We start from the raw sequence: 25,480 nt of genomic DNA, 5'->3' as shown, positions 1-25,480 counted from the left end.
ACTGACAGAGTGAGGGAGGGCAGAGAGAGAGAGAGAGAGCACCGTTTAGATGTAGAACATCTACAATAAGACAAGTACTATTCCCCTCCATAATGTTACACTGCAGGCTGATTCAGACTAGAGTATGGCCAACATGTAACCATCACCAAAAGCAGCCACCATCCTCATACAGTGTTCTGTAAAATGGAACCATTTGTCTGTGGCATTATCTCCAGGTAGGCCCTGATACAGCCATACCAATGACTCCATGTAGGGTGCTACGGTGGATCTGCACTGCATGTCAAACCATTGAAGTGGGCGCCATGCTTTAACCAAAGGGACCCTTAAATTAAATTGAACAACATTATCTTGATTGCATTCACCATGAGGCTATTTGGGCCCATCATGAACCCATCTTACTGCTGTGCTGTAGGCCCTATGTGAATAGCTGGAGAGAGCAGGCTGGGAGGGAGGACAGGGACGTTGATTCAGTGCAACTACTTTACCACCAAAACCTCAAACAGGATGTGAGACCAGTGGAGCGCCAGAGCCCTGCCTGCCAGGTCTGGACATCAGCCTCCTGAGTCTTGTGAAAAGCTCTCTCTCCCTCGCTCCATACCTCCCTCTTTCATTCCCCTCTCCCTGCGCCCCTCCCAGCAGAACATTATGGGCCATGTGGAATTGATATTATAGATTCCTATTCAGTGGGTTGTATGGTGGGAGAGTTGGAATGTGACATACAGTATAGAATCTAATCCGGGTGGCGGACCTGCCTGCCTGGCTGCACACTTCCAATAACAAAGATGATACCTGTTTGGGCGGACGATGAATCCCAGTTCCCTGCAAACTCTGACGACTCGCCTTCTTCCACCGCTAGAGAGAGAGAGAGAGAGAGAGAGGATGCTTAGAAATACATACAGTATCCGTAGGATTAAATCCTTTGGTTATTTGGTTTATCTGACTCCACATATGACCATGCCTTAAAAACACAAAGGTAGACATCAAAGTAAGTTTTCAAATCAATCATTAGCTTGGTGATTGGGTGGGAGAAAACATCAAAGCTCCCCTGTCTGTCTGTCTACCCTGAGGTGACTGTGTGCCTGTAAATGCGCTCTCTGTGTTTTGTTTTTGTGTACTAATTTCAGAAGTGAAATATACTATATGTAACAACAACAACCAGATCAGAACAGGGACGTGTGATGAAGGTTTTCCTGGGCACTGCAGAGGAAGGAAGCTCCGCTGGCACACAAACAGGAAATGACAGTAGTCAGGACACAATGAGGACTTCCTCCCTCCCTCCTCCTCAGAGGTGGTCAGAGTGGACTCCTCACCTCCTCACCAGAACAGTTAACACTGTATTTCATACTCCCCTACAAAGCCACGGGCAACCGTCTCAGTTTTCCTTTCTACAACCATCCCATGTTCATTTCATGAGTGCGATACAGAGATCCAGTGCTGGGACCAGTGTGTAGGCCAGAAGGCCCAGTCCAGACTCCAAATTCAGAGAGGACTGACCTTGTTGCTGATGGCCTAGAGCTAAAACCCAGCAGGCTTCCAAACCCCGGGAAGACCAGGGTCAACTCTGCTCCATAACATCTCTCTCCATCGCTCCCATCCTCTCTATTTCTCATTCTCTTCCCTGAGGTAGCCAGGACTCTGTTCAAGCTGAAGCACTGCCATTTGGCAGCTCACTCTCTCGACAGTGTCTTTCAGTAGTACCTTTTCACCATTAATGGAGTATTCCCATAGTACAGGAGACTCAGAGGCCATATTTCAATTTTTCCATCCTAGGTTAGAGAGTTACCTGTCTGGGTGTTTCTGTGGAGAGATAACTCTTCAGGCATGTTTGTGGGAAACTATGGGCTGGATCAGGATCATGGTCCCATTAGGACTGTGGCATGGGACCACCCTGCTCTTAGATCCTCCTAGAGGACTGTTACTGAGCTTGAGGTGTTTTCAGAAAGTATATAATTTGTCAAGCCATCCAATACCAACGACTGTAGAAGTCTAGAGAAAGCTGACCTGAGGTCTTCTTTAAATAGGTCTAGCCTGCAGTGGAATTGTTAATTCCTGAAGACACTGCTTTCCCAGTGCAGGAAGAAAACCGCTAAATTACACCCAATCAGGGCTCCACTCATCTTCCATTTAGCGCTTCATTAGAGGGGAAATAGTGGAGTGTAGTCAGGCAGAGAGGAGAGCAGAGCAGGGTAGAGGAGAGAAGGTGGGATGGTGCTTTATAGAAACACAACTACCCAGTACTACTGTGCTCAGTTAACCTGCAGGCAACAGCACACAACAACCCCGTACACGCACACAACTCTCCACACAGCTCCCAAGCTAAAACAAGTGAAGCTCGGAGCACTACCAGACCCCAGCCTCCCACTCAGAGCTACAGTCTACTGGGAGTAATACAGCAAAACTATCCATCTCTGATGGGAACCGGACAGGATCCTTAACCACTTTAAAACCTCAATTAGATTGTGGAGATCACACAGACATGTATTGATCGGCCTGGGCTTTCTTGGAATTATTTCTCACTAAATGTTGCCATATTTTTGTTTTTACCTTACTGAGATTGCATAAATCAGTCATTGGGTGGAGTTCAGAGGAAATGCAGATACTCACACTAAATGGGGTATCAGTCTACTCAATACACAAGTTATTTTTACAAGCTTGTCATACAACCAAACAGCCATACACAAGATATCATACAACCAAACAGCCATACACAAGATATCATACAACCAAACAGCCATACACAAGATATCATACAACCAAACAGCCATACACAAGATATCATACAACCAAACAACCATACACAAGATATCATACAACCAAACAGCCATACACAAGATATCATACAACCAAACAGCCATACACAAGATATCATACAACCAAACAGCCATACACAAGATATCATACAACCAAACAGCCATACACAAGATATCATACAACCAAACAACCATACACAAGATATCATACAACCAAACAGCCATACACAAGATATCATACAACCAAACAGCCATACACAAGATATCATACAACCAAACAGCCATACACAAGATATCATACAACCAAACAGCCATACACAAGATATCATACAACCAAACAGCCATACACAAGATATCATACAACCAAACAGCCATACACAAGATATCATACAACCAAACAGCCATACACAAGATATCATACAACCAAACAGCCATACACAATATATCATACAACCAAACAGCCATACACAAGATATCATACAACCAAACAGCCATACACAAGATATCATACAACCAAACAGCCATACACAAGATATCATACAACCAAACAGCCATACACTGAGTATTGTTGCTATGGAGAGGCAGGGTAAGGGAGTGGTAGGGAGGGGTGCAGGGTAAGGCCAGTTCTGGGTCTTGGCCCTAAAGATGTGGACCACAGGGTGGGATACAGACGTTTCCCGGAGCGATGGGTCCTGGGTGAGACCAACCCCACACTCCTAGGAACACATTCTGAAAGGAGTCGGTGGAGGATAGAGACAGACCTCACACCACTATTACCAGGCAGCCAAACAAAGCAAGAGAAACAGACAGAAAAAGAAGACGGAAGATAAAGAAAATGGCCATTAGAAAGAGATTCCATTCTAATAAAAGACACCATTCTAATAAAAGCATATTTGTGATTTAACTGTGGGGAAATGCTCGTCTTCATTAGCAGAGCGGATATATTTATTTATTTCCAGATTTCCTCCTCCTGCCTGCGTCCCATGTGTACTGAGTAGGGCTGCACGATATATCGATATATCGGTGAACATATCGGAATCGGACGATGCAAAACCAATGTCAAAGCTGACGTGCATACCTATATAACGTATGACGTAATGAAGCCACGTAAAATGTAGAGCTACATGTGCAACACAGCATTCCTAACCTAACCCACAATGTCTTCTGTGTGGGTTGAGCAGTCAACAAGTCGAGCAGTCATTTCAAAGAGTAAGAACATTTCAGAGAGACAACTAAGGCGAAATCCATTAACGTCAAGATAATACAATTAATTGCCCTTGATAACCAACCGTTCTATGTCATGGGTGATGTTGGCTTTTGCTGACTGGTCGAGCACCAGTACACACTACCAAGTGCGCTATTTATGTTGCCCTACCGGAGTTACACAGTAATAGCGTAACTGCGCCACTGCTAACACGCGTTAGATGAGCTTTTAATTTGACACGTCAAATAACACAGTTCTATAATAGAATGTTGTGAGAACTGAATTTGCACATGCTAGCTAAGCACCACCACTACTATCCGTAGCATGGTCAAAGCTGTACAAGAAAAGTCTGCAAACACCGTCCACGAACGATGTCTTTACAATACCACGTTGGTAATAAAGCATTATTTGTTCGACCACAACTTCTGGGGTAGCTAGCTAGCTTTAGTTTGGTACCTAGCTAGCACCAATATAACCAGCCTGAAAACAATGACCAATAGAAACTGCAGTCATTTTCATTATTCTTAGCAAAGATTTAGGAATCCTTGTGAGTAAGTTAGAAAGCCACTTGTTGTTCGCCTATTGAAATTGAACTTCAGTTTATGAAAATAAATAGCTAGTCAGCAACTTAACCCTGTTGCCCAAAGCTAACGTTATAAGCAGCCAGCTAGCTTCATCTGGCTAGTGAGGCTCGATGTACCAGCTTATGTGTTGTGAAAATAGCCACAATAAGGATTAGGCACAATAGTGGAATTTGCGGTTTGCCTTCAAAATAAAAGTACCTCTTTGAAAGTGATGCAGAAGGTTACAATTAGTGGAATCATGACATTTTTAGACTAGATAATGTTAAAGAAGGTTGAAGGTTAAACAAGGTATTAGTCTACTCGGTGACACTGACAGAACAAAACTGTGAAGAGTTTACGTAAATATTAGCGTTGTAGTTCTTATCACGGGACTGTGACATCACCCCCCAGTCAGCCTATTGTGTGTATTGACATACATATTTCACTGTACAGTTTTACCTAATAATTGGGAATCAAATGAAATGGGGTATCAGTCTACTCAACACCCAATATATTTTTCCCCAACGTCCTTAGAGTTATCAGACTCCAAAACATCCACGCAGAATTGGTTTTCCTCAGGAATAGTGTTCAATACACATAGATTGATAATAAATGTGGCTCAATTCACAGATGTTTCAGAGTCCCACAATAAGAGCTACGACACTAATGTTCTCTGGGTGTCACGGAGTAGACTGATACCTATGGATTGTGGATCAATGACATGGGGTAAGACTGTACAGTGAAATAAATATGTCCCCAGTGCAATTCTAAAGTATAATACATCCAGGGCAATTTCAAAAGAATTTTGTCAAATTAACAAATGACTGTCTTTCGTTGATTTTATAACATTCTAACCTGGTTTAGCATGACTTATTCAATTATGGCATAATTCTACTATTTGTATTAATTTGCATCACTGTCAATGACATACTTTTATTTTGAAGGCTAACTGCAAAGTCCACTATTGTGGTTAATACTTATTGTGGATAGCTTCACATAGATGGGTCTGGCCTCCATTAATGAAATAAGAACTGTCTTTTAAATTAGGGTTATTTTAGATGATGGCACCTAGCTATATAGTTAGCTAGCTAACTATAGCTACTGAAACAGATTATGTTGTTTTAATATCTTTTGGGGGAAGAACATTGTTTGCATCCATGAGCTAGCTAGCTTTTTAAAAATGACCAGCACTGTAGGTGCACGAGACAACTTTACCAGCATCATAGCCTACGTATCGATAAATCATTGTGACATATAAAATACGTGTGATACTGTAATCAATGTCTAATAACTACGTAAAAAATATTCAGGTCCTGATTGGTCAACAAGCTTATTTGACAAGTCAGTATTATTTGACGTGTTTCTTTTTTGACATACAAAGACCCAAACTATGTTCAATAGAAATCCTGGTTGGGAATGAAACGACTGAACAAATGAACAACAAAACAGCACAGCAAGTAAGTGAAATAAAAAGGTTTTGATAATGTTTTGCCGGTAATGGGGACATATGTCAATTACAACAAAATAACTTTTTGGTCAGTGTGGTGTGTGTGTGTGTGTGTAACCTTTATTTAACTAGGCAAGTCAGTTAATTAAGAACAAATTCTTATTTACAATGACGGCCTACCCCGGCCAAACCCGGACGACACTGGGCGCCGCCCTACGGGACTCCCAATCACAGCCGGATGTGATACAGCCTTGATTCAAACCAGGGACTGTAGTGATGCCTCTTGCACTGAGATGCAGTGCCTTAGAGTGCTGCATCCATGTGTGTGTGTTAACTATTTAACTGTCCTAGAATGCTTAAAAGGCCACTAAAATGCTTAATATCGGTTATCGGTATCGTTTTTTTGGCAAGGAAAGTATTGGATATCGGTATCGGCCAAAAATGTCATATCGGTGCATCACTAGTACCGAGCACTGTTCATGTGAACCCTGAAGCCAGCGGCAGGTAGGGAGAGTGGGAGAGTAGTGGAGAGGGAGACTGCTAGACAGAGGCAGAGAGAGAATGTAAGGCAGGGGAAGTATATACAGACTACTTTATACAGTAGGTCCCTCCCCTGATTTTAAATTCCCTCAGAAACTCTGTGACATCATTAACCTACAGTAAAACAGCCCTGTGAGAGGAACGGGTGGTTTAATGATTCCAGCATGTTTCAATTGGTTACCTTGGATACCCTCGGTTTCCTACGCAAACTGACCAGCCATTGCCAAAACACACATCGAGGCTGTGAGAGAAATGGGAAACTGATACCTATAACTCAACAACCAGAAACTCACCACTGAGGTGTGGTTTAGCCCCTCTTTCACCAACTGGGACCATTTTCACAAACCATAACCTAAGTTCTAGATTGGGTGTACCCAGTATTGGTATAGGCTGATGAGAACTTCCTACCAGGTTCCTCTAGACTGTTCCACTTCAACAGTCCCCTCCCCTCTTGAAACACCTGTATGTTGAATGTTGAACTGAGTATATGAGGAAGGTATAGATGGGTTAACGAGCTCCTAACTCCCAAAGAGAGCACATTGTGTTTAGCAACATTGCAGGGGCAGGCACCTCTCCCTCCTGCTCTCGTTAAACTTTTATTTAAGAGGAGGGTTAAAAAAAACACTGATCCCCCATGGGGCGTCACACAAACACACAAACCCAATCATTGATACAATTTATTTCTATATTATTGAAATTCCTCTTCTGTTAATTGCTGCTGTGGTGGTTGGAGCACGTGCTGCTATTTGCATTTCTGGGCCCTGTTAAGCAGTGTTAAGCTGCAACAGTATGTAGCTATGGCAGCGTGGCTGTCTGCAACACAGAAATCAGCGTAGCAGCGAATAGCGCGAGGGTAGAGATCAAATGAGTCACTCTCGACGACATCACAAACAACAAGCGTGAATTTACACGACAAGATCATGTACCCATGGGGAGGGGGGTGTTCTAATTGTGCTTTTTCTAAATGAGAGCTTCTATTTTTCTAAGGAATGGCACCTCCACACAAAGCAAACAGGGTGCAAGGGACCTCGGGGAACACACCCAGACCCCCCTATCAGACAAAGAACCTACCACAGCCTGTTCATACGACCCCAAACACACACACAACTGTGCTCCTGTCTACCCAGGGGAGGGCCTTTCATTAACAAAGAGACTGCAGGTAAGGCAGCCTCAGTCTAGAGCCTTGTCCTTCTGTTAGCACACTGCAGAGTACGGTGCTATAGTGTTAGACACAGACAGAAAGACAGGCTGGAGAGAGATAAATGGTTGCTATATTATGCAGATCGGATAATGAACAATCTAACAGTAAGTGTGTGAGCTATATGAGAGAGCGCTGCAGACCGAACCAGAGAGAGAGCGCAGCAGAGAGAGATTGATGGAGAGAAAGAGAGCACTGGAGAGAGAGTGGTAAAGGGGGAGAGAGAGCAAGTGGTCTCACCTGGGCCCAGCTCCACTGCAGCCGTCTGCAGGAGAGGTAGACACAGAATACCTAATGTGTGTGGAGTTGCTCCCCTGGCCAGGAGAGGAGGGCCGCACAGCCCTGCTGCTGGCCCCCGGCCATTCTGTCTGATTGTCTTTTACACTTAAGGGATAAGATCCTGCTCTCCCCCTCTCCCACTGGAAGCCATTAGCAGCCCCCCCATTTGCAGATGTGTGTGTGTTGTACAGAGCATGTGTGAGTGTATGAATGTCAATGCATCCGATAGTGTGTGTGAGTATACAGGCCTGTGTGTGTATGTGTGTACCAGAGTATGTGTATGTGTGGTTCTTTTAGAACAAAACTGCGCGCAACACCTTGGGAGCCTACCCGACAGGAAGCAGGAGTTTGTTGTGGCCCAGAGCAGAGCCCTGCTAGAGCCTCCGTCAGATCCCTTCATTAACATGGATTCACAGGCCCACCACCCAGGCCCTGCACCACCTTACCACAGCACGTACCCACCACACTACACAGCATCGCAACAAGCAGCTATGGCGCAGTCCACACACAATCAGGCCTCTTGTCCACAGAGCTACACACACACACACACACACACACACACACACACACACACACACACACACACACACACACACACACACACACACACACACACACCATTTGTAATCCCCATCCCATTGTACCTGAATGATGGCGGTTTCATCTCCACACATAAGGTGGAGCTCCATCACTATAAATGTGTAAAACAGACAGAGAGAAAAAGAGAGTGCCTCCCTCCTCATCCTCATAAGACAGAAACATGAAAGTTCTCTCTGTTCTCTTTTAAAAGCATTTGGGTGTTCACTTCACTTCAACTCACATACCAGGTCAGACTGGTAGAATGCAAGCTGAACAAACCCAAGACAGACAGAACACTAACATCTAAGGGCTGCCTGACTATTTTGTGTGGCTGATTACTGTCCTGCACTTGTGTCTTCTCAAACATAATGGTCCTGTATGACTGCTCCTCACACACGGCACTGAGCTATAGATATAGTTTTTCCATAGACATAGCAGAGGGAAAGACGGCAGGGCTTGGGTTTCAAGATAATTAATAAAAGATAAAAGCCTGGCTTGTTCTGCATGGCTTAATGGATTTTAATAGCTGGGAGAATGATGTGGACATGCACAGTGCAGTCTGCATCTGATGGACCAAACTCCCCTAGGGAGCAAGCAATGCTACTGACTGTACACATCTGCTCACACACACAGCCCTGCTCACCTGATCTGACACACACACACACACACACACACACACACACACACACACACACACACACAACACACACACACACACACACACACACACACACACACACACACACACACACACAGACACACACACACACACACACACACAGCCCTGCTCACCTGATCTGACACATACACACACACATAGCCCTGCTCACCTAATCTGACACACACACACACACACACACACAGACAGCCCTGCTCACCTGATCTGACACACACACACACACAGCCCTGCTCAACTGACCTGACCTGACACACACACAAACGCACACACACACACACACACACACACACATACACACACACACACACAGACAGCCCTGCTCACCTGATCTGACACACACACACACAGCCCTGCTCAACTGACCTGACACACACACACACGCACACACACACACACACACACACACACACACACACACACACACACATACACACACACACACACACACACACAGCCCTGCTCTCCTGATCTGACACACACACACAGCGCTGCTTAACTGAACACACACACACACACAAATGCTCTCCCATTCTCCTACACACACATTCACTCATGAAACACTTATTCACTCTGCCTGTCTCACCCTCTCTCATCCTGTAACATACATACACAGTTGGGGATTAGGGCTTGGTGCTAGACTGTGTTCACTCTTGCGGCTCACTGCATCGTGCGGAGACACACAAACACACATAACTGGAATAAAAGAGGATTCCTCTGCCAGTGAAGAGAGCTGAACATCATTGTAGTCTTGACTAGAAGGACAGCAGCCACTGGCACGTTATGATTTCCACAGGGAAAGACTAAACCAACTCACCACTAACAGAAAGACAACAACAACGAAGTCATAACTGAGAAAACATGCCATTCAAAACTAATATTTACAGAGCTAATGTCATTAATCACAGTGATGGGAGAGTAGAGGGCAGCCCATGGCTGTATGTGGTTCTGTGTATCTCAGTTGGTAGAGCATGGCACTTGAAACGCCAGGGTTGTGGGTTCGATTCCCAGGGGGGAACAATATGAAAATGTACATACTACTGTATAAGACTGTCTGCTGAATGACTAAAATGTAAATGTATGCAGCAGCCTGTAGCTTAGTTTATTATTCAACCATTTGTTTTAGCTAGCATGCGTACAACTTGAAAAAGCCATACATGCACATGAATAAAATCATGGAGGATAACACAATAAAGTATGGGACTTATTTCCATTGTGGTCCTCTTGAGACAAGATGGCTAGGCAAGATCCAACATGGTTGAACACAGTATGACAGCTTCACCAGAACGCATGCAGGGCCACATTGTCAGCCCTACCTTCTCCTTGCTCCCCAAACCCCCATCAAATGGGCACAATGGCAGGGATGCCAATTCCCAGGGTGCTCCCATTGCGCAAGGGCGGGCTGAGAGAGGATCTCTCATTGGCTGGCTGTAGTGTCCCTCTGGTCTGTGGGGCACTGTGTCACCACTGACCAAGCGTGATGCCAATCTGCAGCCCAAGCCGTCCGGAGCTCTAACTTCAATGGCCTGTCCTCCAAGCCACCGCCATGGGACAGGGACAGAAGCTGATTAACCAAATTCTTTTATCAGTACTGAAACTGCTCTACAGCCCTAAAAACACAAACCATCACCACTGGCCAAAAAAACACAAATGGGTAAAGGGGGAAAACAGCAGAGAGCTTAGATAGCACAGAGAAAGAACACAAATCCTGACGGGGCCCACAGCTCTGTCTCTCTCACAGAGGACATTACGGCTCCAAAATCCTGCTGAGCCGTCCAGCTGCTACCCCCCCACCCCCCACTAGCCCCCCCTCTCGTACCCCTACACCCCTCTCTACAGGAGCAAGGGTTTATGGGTCTAGAGGCTGGAAAATGCCAGAGAACTGAAGGACAAGCAAGAATGGAAAGAGCGGTAGAGAGAGAGAGGAAGCGAGGATAGGGGTGGAAGAGCTGAGGATGGAAGTGTGGGTGGATGGCTACTATAGCAGCGGTTGTGGGGTTTTAGGTTCTGTTTCCTCAGGCAGGTCTTGGCTGATGCCCTGGGGAGAACCTGGCTAGTTGGAGCCAAGCAGAGCTCTGTGAAGAGCAGGCCGTCTCCCTGGCTTGATCACTCACTCACTTTCTCTCTCTTGCCTGGAGCACGCAAGCAGCAGCACCCACGCCAAGACTCTGCCTTAGGCCCAGCTCTACAACTAGAGGAGCACTGGCAGAACCAACCCCAGACACAAATCGCCAGATACAGGCCTATGCCTTTTCTTCTCAGAGAGAGGCAATGGTGGAGCAGAATGCCTACTACACTCCTCCACAAAGCAGAGTTCCACAGCAGGACAGGATCCACCTGGCTGGTCTCTCAGCGGAGCTGGGCGGTGTCAGGTGTGGAAGGCTCTGATCACTCTGTTCACTGGTTCAAACAGAGACAAACACACAAGTGCACTAAACACGCTCTGTTAGTACAGGGTCTGAAACCACGGTCATGTGAGAGCTGGGATCCTGGTGACTCAGTGGAAGGGAGAAAAGGGCCAAAGGGAAATGGAAGACGGTTTCCTTTAGATAGGCCCATTCTGTTGTTTCCACTCACAGGATAGGTCCCGTGTATTTATTTTCACACACACACACATTCCCTTTGTACACATGTCACACTCCTGGATATGCTGTGACGTGTTTCTCGCTCTTCTCGCCAGCAGGCGTTTCCTGAGGAAAGCCCTGGTTGCAGTGTCAACTCTCCCCCTTCCTTTTGATTCTGTACCCTCTGCGCCTGCCTGCACAATCTTTGTCTCAGGCAGCTAAAGAATCCACACACTCCTCCTTAGATACAGCGCCAAGAGCTTATCAGCCGACAACAAATCCACCTCTCAACACCAAGAGAGCCACACTCAACTTTATATTTACACACACACACACACACACACACACACACACACACACACACACACAGGCACCCTGACATGCACTCACACAAGCACGTCTCCGTCATGTTAGGGAGCAGGCAACGGAGAAGATTAAAGGGCCTCTCGATCTTCAAATGTGTTTATTTTCTCAACTGTCAGAGCAGAGGGTGTAATGGTTTCAATATACCTCCAGCATGTACATAAAACACCAGAGAGAGAGGAAGAGAGAATGAAGGGGGGATGGAGAGGGGGGTAGAAAGAAGGAATAGGAAAACGTGTGAAGACAAAAGCAGACATGATTAAATCACAAGGGCTGCCTCCCGCTGTCATTGAATGCGACACGGGTTCACAACAGAACCCACTGGGGGAGCAACGAAGTATTCACGTTCCAAACGCTACACTATGATGCCGTTAGAAGGGGACGGGACAAAGAAAGAGAGAATTCTGTCCCTGCACCCCCACTAGCTCCCCACCCAAAAAGGCAGCATTTGACTGGTGACCTAGGAGGAGGAGGAGGAGGAGGAGGAGGAAGGCCTCTCTGGATTAGAGACCCTCATGAGACCCTCCAGGAATAGATGTGCTGCACAGAGTTACACCAACACCAAACAATACTGTACCCTACTGCTCAGCTGCACCTACAGGCAGAGAGACAGACGACACTCATAAAGACATGCACAGAGACAGAGAGAGACATTCACACAGAGAGACATATGCACATATGTAGAGGGAAACAGACACACAGAGACACACAGACATGCAGAGACATACATACATGCAGAGAAACACAGACATGCAGAGAAACACAGACATGCAAAGAGACAGACACACGTACTTAGGGAGATACACACATTCACCGACCCCGAGATGCATACACACACACAGAAACACACAATGACAATGGCATCAGACTCACAGAGGACCCGGGGCTGCTTGGGAGAGAGAGGCAGAATGGGGACCCTTAATTGCCTTATCCTGTAGTACAGGCTGGGGAGTGCTTTTTGACTTGAGATTCCAATTTCATGCTAAGGCATTATTTAGTTTGATACAGACTTGATTAGGCATTACAGCAGGCCCCTTTCTGGAAGAGCTTTGTGGCGCTCATATCACTGGAGGACAGATTAACTCTGCAGTCACGCTCCTTCTGAGACCCGTCGCCTCACACTCCTCACACAGCCTGCTGCCGGTCTGCATTCTTGGTGTGGCATGGGAAGGTTCCTCTTATCCCAAAACACAAACACATTCAACATTCACCAAACTAGTCTCCTCAATCACTGCCACTAAGTATAGCCAGATAGCCCATGCATAGAAAGGGAAAGGCTTACAGGTGAAGTTGAGGTAAAGGTGCATGAAACTATGCAAAACCCTAATAACTACCAACTACTACTCTTCAGTAGCATTCTCTCAACCAGCTTCACGAGGTAGTCACCTGGAATGCATTTCAATTGACAGGTGTGCCTTGTTAAAAGTACATTTGTGGAATGTATTTTCTCCTTAATGTATTTGAGCCAATCAGTTGTGTTGTGACAAGGTAGGGGGGCTATACAGAAGATAGCCCTATTTGGTAAAAGATCAAGTCCATATTATGTCAAGAACAGCACAAATAAGCAAAGAGAAACGGCAGTCCATCATTACTTTAAGACATGAAGGTCAGTCAAAATGGAAAGTTTCAGTTGAAAAAAAACATCAAGCGCTATGATGAAAATGGCTCTCATGAGGACTGCCACAAGAAAGCAAGACCCAGTATTACCTATGCTGCAAAGAATAAGTTAACTGCACCTCAGATTGCAGCCCAAATAAATGCTTCACAGAGTTCAAGTAACAGACACATCTCAACATCAACTGTTCAGAGGAGACTGTGTGAATCAGGCCTTCATGGTCGAATTTCTGCAAAGAAACCACTACTAAAGGACACCAATAAGAAGAAGAGACTTGCTTGGGCCAAGAAACACGCGCAATGGACATTAGACAGGTCGAAATCTGTCCTTTGGTCTGATGAGTCCAAATTTGAGATTTTTGGAGAGTAGGTGAACGGATGATCTCCGCATGTGGGGTTCTCACCGTGAAGCATGGAGGAAGAGTTGTGATGGTGTGGGAGAGCTTTGCTGGTGACACTGTCTGTGATTTATTTAGAATTTAAGGCACACTTAACCAGCATGGCTACCATAGCATTCTGCATGGATACGCCGTCCTATCTGGTTTGCAATAAGTGGGACTATCATTTGTTTGTAAAAGGACAATGACACAAAACACACCTCCGGGCTGTGTAAGGGCTATTTGACCAAAAGGAGAGTGATGGAGTGCTACATCAGATGACTTGGCCTCCACAATCACCCGACAATTGAGATGGATTGGGAGGAGTTGGACTGCAGAGTGAAGGAAAAGCAGCCAACAAGTGAACACAGCATATGTGGGAACTCCTTCAAGAATGTTGGAAAACCATTCCAGGTGAAGCTGGTTGAGAGAATGCCAAGAGTGTGCAAAGCTGTCATCAAGGCAAAGGGTGGCTACTTTGAAGAACCTCAAACATAAAATATATTTTGATTTGTTTAACACTTTTTTCGTTACTACATGATTCCATATGTGTTATTTCATAGTTCTGATGTCTTCACTATTAGTCTACAATGTAGAAAATAGTTTTTTGTTTAAATAAAGAAAAACCCTTGAATGAGTAGGTGTGTCCAAACTTTAGACTGGTACTGTATGTTTTGGGAAGAGGAGAGGATGGTCCCTGGACTGCCCATCAACACGGCTGGACCCGCAGGCCTAGACTCTACATTTTTAAAGCAAAGATCCATCAACCAACACACAGGGCCCACAGTCCACAGCCCAGTCCTCTCACTCGGCTATCTCCTAGTCTCTTTCTGCAGACTCTCACTCCATCTCTTAGCCCCTGTTTGATGGTGACATTAAGCATTTATTAGGGGAAATAAAAACAAGCAAGAAAAAACAGATTTTAGAATGTTCTCCTCTTTTGACTCCTTCCTTCACACACCTTTGTGTGGCCTGAGTGATGGACTCAAAAGCCTCTGAGACACTGACAACACAAAGACAGCCCCAGAGTGCTACATTCTCAGATAGATGGTTCCAGTGCACAGTGCCAAACAGCCATCTCTTCATAGATGCTGCGTGGTTGGCTCAATCAACATTAGACTACAACTAAACTTGCCCTCTTAAACACAAACATCTCTAGCTCTCCCCTGGATACCTCTCTCACACACATCTGCACCCCATTCTCCCACCCACTTCTTATCCTTAACTGACCTGCCGTCTCCTGCCTTGGAGTTAGAATAACAAAGAGCTGTGACTCGGAGCTGTGAGCAGAGGCCTCATCCTCATCTTCACACATAAACATATGGACTCAAGCCCTCCCTGTTTCTGGCCATCAACACACCCACTATGTTTCGAGACCGTCATTTAGATCATTTAATTTGACTTTCAATATTTCTCATGTGACATTACTGTTAGAAAATGTGTGAGAAAGGAGGGTGACATTGTGGGGGAGGGAAAGAGGGAGAGTAAACCTTTCCACCATCGCTCTCTTTCTCTCATGGGAACACTATCTGTAAGTAGCTCACCATTCAACAATGCATGTGTGTTAAGTGAGAATGCACCATAGACAAGACTGTAATAGGGAAATGAAAACATATCAGATGTAAATGTAATTTACAATTGACTTGTGAAATTGAGAGCAACTTGTGAAATCAAGAGCGACTCGTTTCTTTCCCGCTCCTCACCCTGCAGTTTGCAAGGTGAATTCTTCTGGGCTCTGTAAGGTGTTCTCGCCTTCTGACAGAGGAACTGAATGAAAAGAAATAAGAAAAACACGAGTCCTTGACTAACATCAAGGACTAGGCATTCACAGAGGCCAGCATGAAGGAGGGCCATACAATAAGGGATAATTCTGTCTGAGCTTAAAAGTTTTATGTGGTGCGAGGTTTCAAGTGGGGATGAAGAGAAGCTGTATCACGACACTATACTGCAAAACACAGAGGAAGAAGGTTCTTACTGTGATTAATGAGAAGCTGTATCACGACACTATACTGCAAAACACAGAGGAAGAAGATTCTTACTGTGATTAATGAGAGGCTGTATCACAGCACTATACTGCAAAACACAGAGGAAGAAGGTTCTTACTGTGATTAATGAGAAGCTGTATCACAGCACTATACTGCAAAACAGAGGAAGAAGGTTCTTACTGTGATTAATGAGAAGCTGTATCACGGCACTATACTGCAAAACACAGAGGAAGAAGGTTCTTACTGTGATTAATGAGAAGCTGTATCACGGCACTATACTGCAAAACACAGAGGAAGAAGTTCTTACTGTGATTAATGAGAAGCTGTATCACGGCACTATACTGCAAAACACAGAGGAAGAAGGTTCTTACTGTGATTAATGAGAGGCTGTATCACGGCACTATACTGCAAAACACAGAGGAAGAAGGTTCTTACTGTGATTAATGGGAGGCTGTATCACGGCACTATACTGCAAAACACAGAGGAAGAAGGTTCTTACTGTGATTAATGAGAGGCTGTATCACGGCACTATACTGCAAAACACAGAGGAAGAAGGTTCTTACTGTGATTAATGAGAGGCTGTATCACGGCACTATACTGCAAAACACAGAGGAAGAAGGTTCTTACTGTGATCAATGAGAGGCTGTATCATGGCACTATACTGCAAAACACAGAGGAAGAAGGTTCTTACTGTGATTAATGAGAAGCTGTATCACGGCACTATACTGCAAAACACAGAGGAAGAAGGTTCTTACTGTGATTAATGAGAAGCTGTATCACGGCACTATACTGCAAAACACAGAGGAAGAAGGTTCTTACTGTGATTAATGAGAAGCTGTATCACGGCACTATACTGCAAAACACAGAGGAAGAAGGTTCTTACTGTGATTAATGAGAAGCTGTAATCACGGCACTATACTGCAAAACACAGAGGAAGAAGGTTCTTACTGTGATTAATGAGAAGCTGTATCACGGCACTATACTGCAAAACACAGAGGAAGAAGGTTCTTACTGTGATTAATGAGAAGCTGTATCACGGCACTATACTGCAAAACACAGAGGAAGAAGGTTCTTACTGTGATTAAAGAGAAGCTGTATCACGGCACTATACTGCAAAACACAGAGGAAGAAGGTTCTTACTGTGATTAAAGAGAAGCTATATCACAGCACTATACTGCAAAACACAGAGCAGCGCTTTTCTCAAAACACAAATCTCATTTGTAAATTCTATTAAAGCTCAAAAGACAAAGAAACCTCGTTCAACAGCCTTTTAACCATGACTTCAGGTTATACAATTAAAAAGTCCATGGCATGGTGGAAGCAAGCATTGTCATGCTGGGGGATGCAAGCAGGTAGCATTGTCTTAAAAGTCCAAGCAGCAGGACCAAGATATATTTTGGACCGCTGAAAAACATTGAAAAGACTAGACTATGAAATGCTGTTCTGTTTTGTCTTCTTCCTAAATGTATTTTATGTTCAATGATTCAAAGAGCTACTTAACAACCCAACACAGCTAATATATACACACAGCCAAAGGCACTCAATCCATTGGAGTAATTTCTGTATGTTTTTAACTCAATGTGTTTTTCAGGGGAAATGTTTCAGGCACAGTGGAATCAATAGGTTGAGCCGAAGGAAGCTATTGGAGGATTTTTCCTGGTGCGTGCGTGGGCACAGTCAGTCTCCCATCTCCGACCCAGGACTGTTCCAGATACCTGCCCCTGCAGCTCTTTGAGACCCAAACTATCCCTGGAAGACGCCCTGGAACCAGTCCGGATTCAGACAGGATGGAGGAGCAAGGGCCTGGCCAGCAGGAGGCCTAGCTCCCCCTGGCCAGAGTTCAAGGCAGGCTGCAGGGGTCAACACAGGACCAAAGCTCTTCATTAGACTTCAGCATCAGGCCTCCTCCTCTCCTCCCCCCTCCCCAACAACCACCCTTTAATCATCAGAGCTGGGACGAGGAGCCTTCCAAGGGGGAGGCTGCCCAATAAATATATGCATCAGCCAGGTGTGGTGAAGGTGCTTAATTGCCCCCTTTGCTTATGTTTAATGTACAGCCTACGGAGACACCGTGGGGTCGAGGAGCAGCTGCCTAGAGAAAGCAGCATGAACACAGTCTCACTGTCATCAGGGAGGGCCAAGGAGAGCAACCTGGTCTCAGAGCATTTCATGTTATTCTTTACGTAAATCAGAGAAACACCATTTAGTATGATATGCTACATTTTGTATGGTTACATGAGACAGATTGTTAATTAAGGCAAAAACTAAAGGTTGGGATGGATGTGTGCACGTATAACGCAAACATCTAGCAACCCAAAGGTTGCGAGTTCGCATCTAATCACGCACAACTTTATCATATTAGCTAATTAGCAACTTTTCAACTCCTTACTACTTTTTAGCTACTGCCCAACTACTTAGCATGTTAGATAACCCTTCACCTCACCCTAACCTTAACCCTTTTAACTAATCGTTCCGCTAACCATAAACTTAACCCTAACTCCTAGCCTAGCTAACATTAGTGAGCTAGCTAACGTTAGCTACCTAGCTAGAATTTGTAACATATGTTTTTGCAAATTCGTAACATATTGTACGTTTTGCAAATTTGGAACATATGATATGAATTGTAATTCGTAACATATCATACGAAATGTGTGATGGACATCCACAAATGAAAACATACTATACGAAACGTAACATATCATACTAAATAGAGTATCTCGGATTTACTTGCAGAATTATACAACATGCTCTGAGACCAGGCTGAGGAAAGAGGAGAGGAGAGCAGTGGGGAAGCAAGGTGAGGAAGATGGGAATGGATGAAAGGAGGAGGAGACAAAATAGGAAGAAAAACTGAACATGAAGACCTCTGCCTACACTGTTGGATCAGACAAACAGCAGTTTTCTGCTAGTGCTGATCTGGCTCTTGCAGCTACCCTCCAGAACGTTCATGGTTTTGGCCTTCTCTCTCTCTGAGGTCAGAGCAGAGCTGGGTCACAGCCCTCTCTTCACATTGGAGACACTGCACTGACATTTACACACAAAACCCATTACTACACTCAAATACTCACTGGCTCACAAAGGGCTGCGCTTGACATATCCCATTTACGGAGCCTGCACCGTGCTCAGGCGTTTAGGCTGGTTAACTCTGGGTGTCTGCCACAGATCAGCCTGGTTCAACATCAAACAACAGGTGGGCCATTCCAAATGTCCTCAGGTTAACATTGCACAATAAAGAACATTAAGCAAAATATGAAATCATATCTAATCTCACATTTGGCTTATAGGGTAGAGTGAGAATTGGTCGTTGTGATGTCCTGGTCCTGTACACACAATTTGCACAGGAAGGAGAAGATTTGAAAAAAATATTTCTGAACGCATTGTTCCAACACATTTTAATCCGCCCACTGCAGCAGCACAATCAGAGTTTCAGAGCGAGGGAACTCAGAGAGGACAGACTCCACAGGGAAGTACTGGTGGGGGAGCTGTGGTTGGCAGGCCAGGGGTAGAGGGGGTCGGGGGGAGCAGAGGAGCAGGAACCAACCACACAAACAGAATTAATAACAGAAGTCACCCTGGCGTTGCTGGCTCTTTAGAAAGGAAGCACAGAGCGGAGAGGGTCCTGAGCCGGCGGCGGTTCCGGCCCAGTAAGTCCAGAGTGCTGATAAACCCTGATGCTAAGCCGGTACAATGGCACAGCCTACGACTGAGCCCATCCATTAAGACAGATCCTTCCATACACACTAGCAGGCAGGCTGCTGATAAGGAATTGTCATTGGCAGACACACTGGCCACAAGGAGCTCACCCTAACTGGGCACGCGCACATCTCCACACCAGTAGGGTCTGCTGTAGAGCAAGACTACACTACATTACAGGAAGGAAGGATAATAAGGGATTGATTCTCAAGCAACGTTTATTTTAAATATTGGACCACTATAAGCAGGTTAATTAAATGTCCTATATCTAGGACTCTTATAAGTAGAGTGCACTGTACCTTTAAAAATATCCCCTTTCTCCTCTTGAAAAAGTGCAAAATGCATATAATATTGGGCAAACTAATAGGCTCTATTAAAAAAAAGACTACCGCTGTGGCTGAACAATGACCACTTACTTTTTTTGTCATATCAAAATACAAGACAAAATTGCTCTCCCTGCAGTGCAGTCAATGAACATTTTACAAAGGCTTAGAAAAATCTATTTTGAGGTTCACCTACCAATAACACAGGTCAACAGTCTTCTATACTTACAAATTGCAACAATTAATGGTAAAAGACATTACATGCCTGCTGCCAGTTAACAGAACACACAATGATAATATCATAATGTGAAAGTGACAGACCAGACTTTGTATTATTCCCCGTCTTACACATAGACACACACGCACGTGCGCACACACACACACAGAATAAAGACAGGGGAGCAGGCTCTCAACACTTAATCAGTCCTGTGGTAATTCACGTCACTGTTTTAGAACAGCCTGTTGACCAATGAAACTTTGGCTATGCTGCCAAAAGCCTAGGTGACAATAAAAGAGCAATTGAATGTTGAAAACATATGGTCTCATGACGGCAGAGAGAGGGTAGAGGGTTGTCAGGGATAGGCTTCATGCACACACATTCTCCCTAATTTTGATCTTGTCTCATTGCTGCAACTCCCCAACGGGATCGGGAGATAAAGTTTGAGTCATGAGTCCTCCAAAACATGACCCGCCAAACCGACAAGGAGTCGCTAGAGCGCGATGAGCCAAGTAAAGCCCCCCCGGCCAAACCCACCCCTGACCCGGATGACGCTGGGCCAATTGTGCGCCACCCTATGGGACTCCAGATCACTGCTGGTTGTGATACAGCCCGGGATCAAACCCTGGTCTGTAGTGACGCCTCTAGCACTGGGATGCAGTACCTTAGACTGCTGTGCCACTTGTGAGGACCTGGAACATTTCTGGGATGTTTTATTTCAGCTCATGAAACATGGGACCAACACTTTACATGTTGCGTTTATATTTTTATTCTGTATATTTGAGTACCAACATCGTTGTTACATTGTGGTCAATTGCTTTGTAATTGCATAGTAATGGACTTTAGCTTTTTGCTATTACAAACTATGCAATAAAATAAGTCCTTTTTCTTCTTGTATAATTATAAACTCTCAACTATTGCTATGCAATTTAATTGTGATTACTGAAGTGCAATGTCACATGTTAATACAATGTTGTTACTTAGGTAATTTAACTGTTACTACAAAGGTGTACAAGTAATTTAACAATCTAACCATAATGTAGATTGAGACATAACTCAACTGCAACATTTAAGTACTATTATGTCAACATAAAATGGACACACAAAATAATATCTAAACTACCGAATCCAGGGGAGACAGCCATTAAAGTCTTGGCCAGGTGAAGCTATCAATGGATTAAGATTGCAACTTAGAAAAATGTTGAATTGATAGCTTGTGAAAACAGAGTAGTACTGGTGGAATTTGATGTGGAATGAGGGGGAAAAGCACAAGGGAGGCGGAGTGGAAATGATGCCTTTAGCCTTGGATCCCTACTCTCTCAGCTAGTCCTAGACAAGCCTTGTTCCAGCATCTCTTTCTCCCACATCACAGGTTAAAGGTCCAATTTGATTTGATTGACTGTAAACAACATTGTGGAAAATAAATAAGTGCTCTCTCCCTCCCTTCCTGTCATCTGCACTCATTCCCGCTTAATGTCCTGTAAATGAAGAGGATTTATTAATGTGTAATTATCACTACATAATGCATGAAATACTCATGGGGATGGGAGAGATATGAAACAGAAATGCCCCGGCCAGGCACTCTACGCAAAGACACACATTAAAAAGGGATTAATGGGGATAAATAATATTTTGATAAGAAGCGCTCGCTGCCCTCTTTCCTCCATCCCTCCCCATTAGTAAAAGAGCCAATCATAGATATTGACACAACCTCAATTAGCCATCTACAATTAGGATAGAAAACCACTGATAATAACAAGGATGGGTGGTTTCCACAATCCTTTTTTCATCTTGGATGTCTGACTGTCTGTGTGTAGCAAACTAGGAATAAATATGATTCTCAATGTGTTGTTTCTGCTTTGGCATCGACAGGCACTCTTTGGAGTTGAGTGAGCGAGCAGGTGAGAGACAACGGGACATGAAAAACACGAATAATCCCCGGTGAATGCCTTGAACCACTCTGCTGCTCACTCATAATTTGAGAACATGCCAGGCCGTGGGAAAGGTGTTGTGGGGTGATAGCAACAGAACACATCTTAGTTACACATAGAGCTGCTGTGCTTCACTGACTAAGCAAAAGCTTTGTTTATTCAAAGCCACAAGCTGAAGCTGCTCAACACACTTAGGATACAAAACAGTACAAAGACTAGCCTTCTTTACCCTGCAGGGAAATTAGGATTACTTTCAGACGCGGAATATGTACTTGTAATCATTGTACTTCATCAATTTAAGAAATTGTTAAAATAATCAAGTGATCTCTTTCCCCACATTCAGCTTACATTATCTTTTGTTTTCAAGCTTTGAAACAGTGGATCCTTAGTACAGACAGATTATAAAGTGACCCTTATTTTCTAGTAAAAGTTCATTTGGCTCATTTTGCCTCTGGCTGCATTTACACAGGCATCCTGAGAGGTGATGACATCAAGCTCTGGTGACTCAGAACCAGACCAGCCACTGTGGTCATCAACACAGCTTCAACTTGCCATTAGTCTTGGTGAACAAGTCACTACATTTACAGAGTGCATGCATTAAAACATATAATAATTTAAAAAATGTAGGCCTTATAATCCTTCCACCATAACCATTGCATATTGTTGCCATCAATTAGATAGAACAAAATGACTAATTGGGGGAGGGGTAACCTAATAATTCTGGACCACATGGCCACCCCATTGCCCATCTGGTTTCCATAGGCCTTGTTTACACAGACAGCTCAATTCGGATAGTTTGCCAATAATTGACCATTCAGATCAGATCTTTTGCCAATGTTGGGCAAAAAAAACCATATGTGGGCTGCCTGTGTAAACGCAGCCAGAGGCAAAACGAGCCAAATGCCCAAATGAACTTTTACTAGAAAATACGGATCATCAAGAAAATGGTCTATCAACTAAAACACAAACCAATGTGCCCATGCATTTATCACGGTGATGGGAAAACAACATGTGCACGATGTGGGCATGCATGGGCAGCAAACGGGTCACGTGGCACGGGTGACAATAATTACTCACACATCAACAATACTGGTGAGCAGTAGCTAATGAAACAAACACGTTGTAGTCTAGTCGGGTATTGAATGTGGTCCCATTTTACAATCGATTAAGTAATTAGCTGACCAGGGAACGCCTGAGTGACTATTGTAACAGTACAGAGAGTTGTCTATGATAGACCAGGTACATGTTCTATTATTTATTTTACTTTAAGTTGCTCAGGCTTTGTTTGGCAAAATATATATAATAAAGACAACATTTAAAGCTATATTTAAATATTTGAATTTCACAGTATTCAGCAAATGATGCCAGGAAATATTAGTATTGGTTATGCGTCTACTCGTGAGTATGTCTCCAGTCTCTCCATAAAATAAAATGTCAAAACACTTACCTTTTACGGAACGCGGTTTAGCCTGTTTTCGTCTAGACATCTCTGGGCTGATAGTATTTTCTTCTCGTGTAGATCTCTAATGCTTTGCGAATACAGTCATACAGATGGATACTTTAGCTGGCGTTTTTCACTTCTTTGCCTGTTGCAATGCGGCAACTTCAGACTCTGATAGTAGCCTATAATCCAGTTAAAATGAGGTAGGTACAATTAAGAGCTGTGGAGAGGCGCATTGCCCGGATACTCCAGCAATTCAACTTCTTCAGCTGGACTCAACCTGTAGAATTGACGGAACAACTTGTCTTTCTCTCTGGGTCCGTAGCGACAGTATGTATCTTTTGTTCCTTTTATGTTCGTTGGCGACAGCGCGACTTTATCCGTAGAGTTTCAAGAGACAGCCAGAGCCAAATGACAGGCGTGCGATGCGGTAACACCTGATCCGCAGTTAGAAAGGTGCCAGCCACTACGTCCAAATAATGTGAATACCTGACTACACAATTCTAGATTTCTGTTCAAACAAGCTTTACATTTTTTATTTTTCCTCCTATGCTTCTTGAGGTTGTTCTCGGAACTAAGTCGTTCTCCCTGATCTTGCGAACACCGAACCTCCCTCCTCCGTCCGTCCGTTATTTTTCAGAAGGTGACATGGGCAATGCAACCTTACCCAGCATTTTCTCCATTGGGGATTTGTTCAAATATCTCCCTTTGTAATTTCATTCATATACCCAGTGAAATGTTTGCGGTCGCTAGCCTCTTTCTCCCCTTTTCTTTGTCCTGACTCTGGTCTTCCCTCCGCCTCCCGATCCGACTACTGGCGGGGCTGCAGCGCAGACACACATAATAAAGCCAGGCTTGGCTGGAAATGTAGCTGTGTCCCAGCAGGAGGATGTGAGAGTAGGGTCCCGGCGGGGGAGCGCTCTGATCCCGCTGGGAGCACTGCACAGCCTGGGTTGAGCAGACAGAGCGAGCCAACAGCACCAAACCATGGTCAGCCATGGAAACTGCAGCTTAACTTTGAGCACAGATTGGGGAAAAACACGGAGTTTGGAGGAACTCTGAAGAGCGCATGAAAAATACGGACTGGATTTGATTTTAGTCCTTTAAATCTTAAATGTTTGCATGTGATGTTGAAATGCGTTTTGTAAAAGTAGCTGGTCGTGAAACGCATCCGTTTATTTCCATGCATAATTTCGATATTTATTATAAATTAATAATATTGGCTATTATTTTGCCGTGCTTAACAGTGCATAATGGCTTTTTAACGCAGCTTAATACAAAGTCTGTCATTTCATTATTCAGAATGATTTTAAATGTGAAATAATGCGGTGTATTTCTGTGTTGTTTTTTCAAGGGGGTCTGGGCCCTCACCAATGGCTGTATGAATGGGCAAAGTCATCGATCACGTGACACCATTCATTCCTATGTGAAGAATCAATGAGTGTGTGAGAGCAGTAAACCCAACGAAGCCGACTGTAAACGAAAGTCGGATACTGTAGTGCCTTCAAACTCAGCTTTGGACCTCGAAGCCAGCTCCACTGCATATTTACTTATTGTTCCCTTCTAATCAGGGGCGATTTTTAAAATTTAACCAGACAAGTCAGTTAAGAACTAATTCTTATTTACAATGATGTCCTACACCTGCCAAACCCTATGGAACTCTCAATCACAGCCGGTAGTGATACAGCCTGGGTGTCTGTAGTGATGCCTCAAGCACTGAGATGCAGTGCCTTAGA

The 25,480-nt window shown here is 44.3% G+C and overlaps 1 protein-coding gene across 1 annotated transcript in view; it reads right to left on the bottom strand.

Moving 5' to 3' along the window:
* The window catches only part of LOC115109353 (zinc finger protein 423), an 84,123-nt gene extending 59,408 nt beyond the window's left edge, over window positions 1-24,715 (bottom strand). The window contains exons 1-2 of the mRNA XM_065009931.1: window positions 23,751-24,715; window positions 790-852 (exon numbers count right to left, since the gene is read on the bottom strand). Coding sequence (XP_064866003.1) covers window positions 790-852; window positions 23,751-23,790 — 103 coding nt within the window. The 5' untranslated portion in view covers window positions 23,791-24,715. The remainder of the gene's footprint in view (window positions 1-789; window positions 853-23,750) is intronic.
* Between the last annotated feature and the right edge of the window lie 765 nt (window positions 24,716-25,480).

This window comes from Oncorhynchus nerka, linkage group LG25, assembly GCF_034236695.1.
Source record: "Oncorhynchus nerka isolate Pitt River linkage group LG25, Oner_Uvic_2.0, whole genome shotgun sequence".
Lineage (NCBI taxonomy): Eukaryota > Metazoa > Chordata > Actinopteri > Salmoniformes > Salmonidae > Oncorhynchus > Oncorhynchus nerka.
This window is presented reverse-complemented; position numbering and strand designations above follow the sequence as displayed.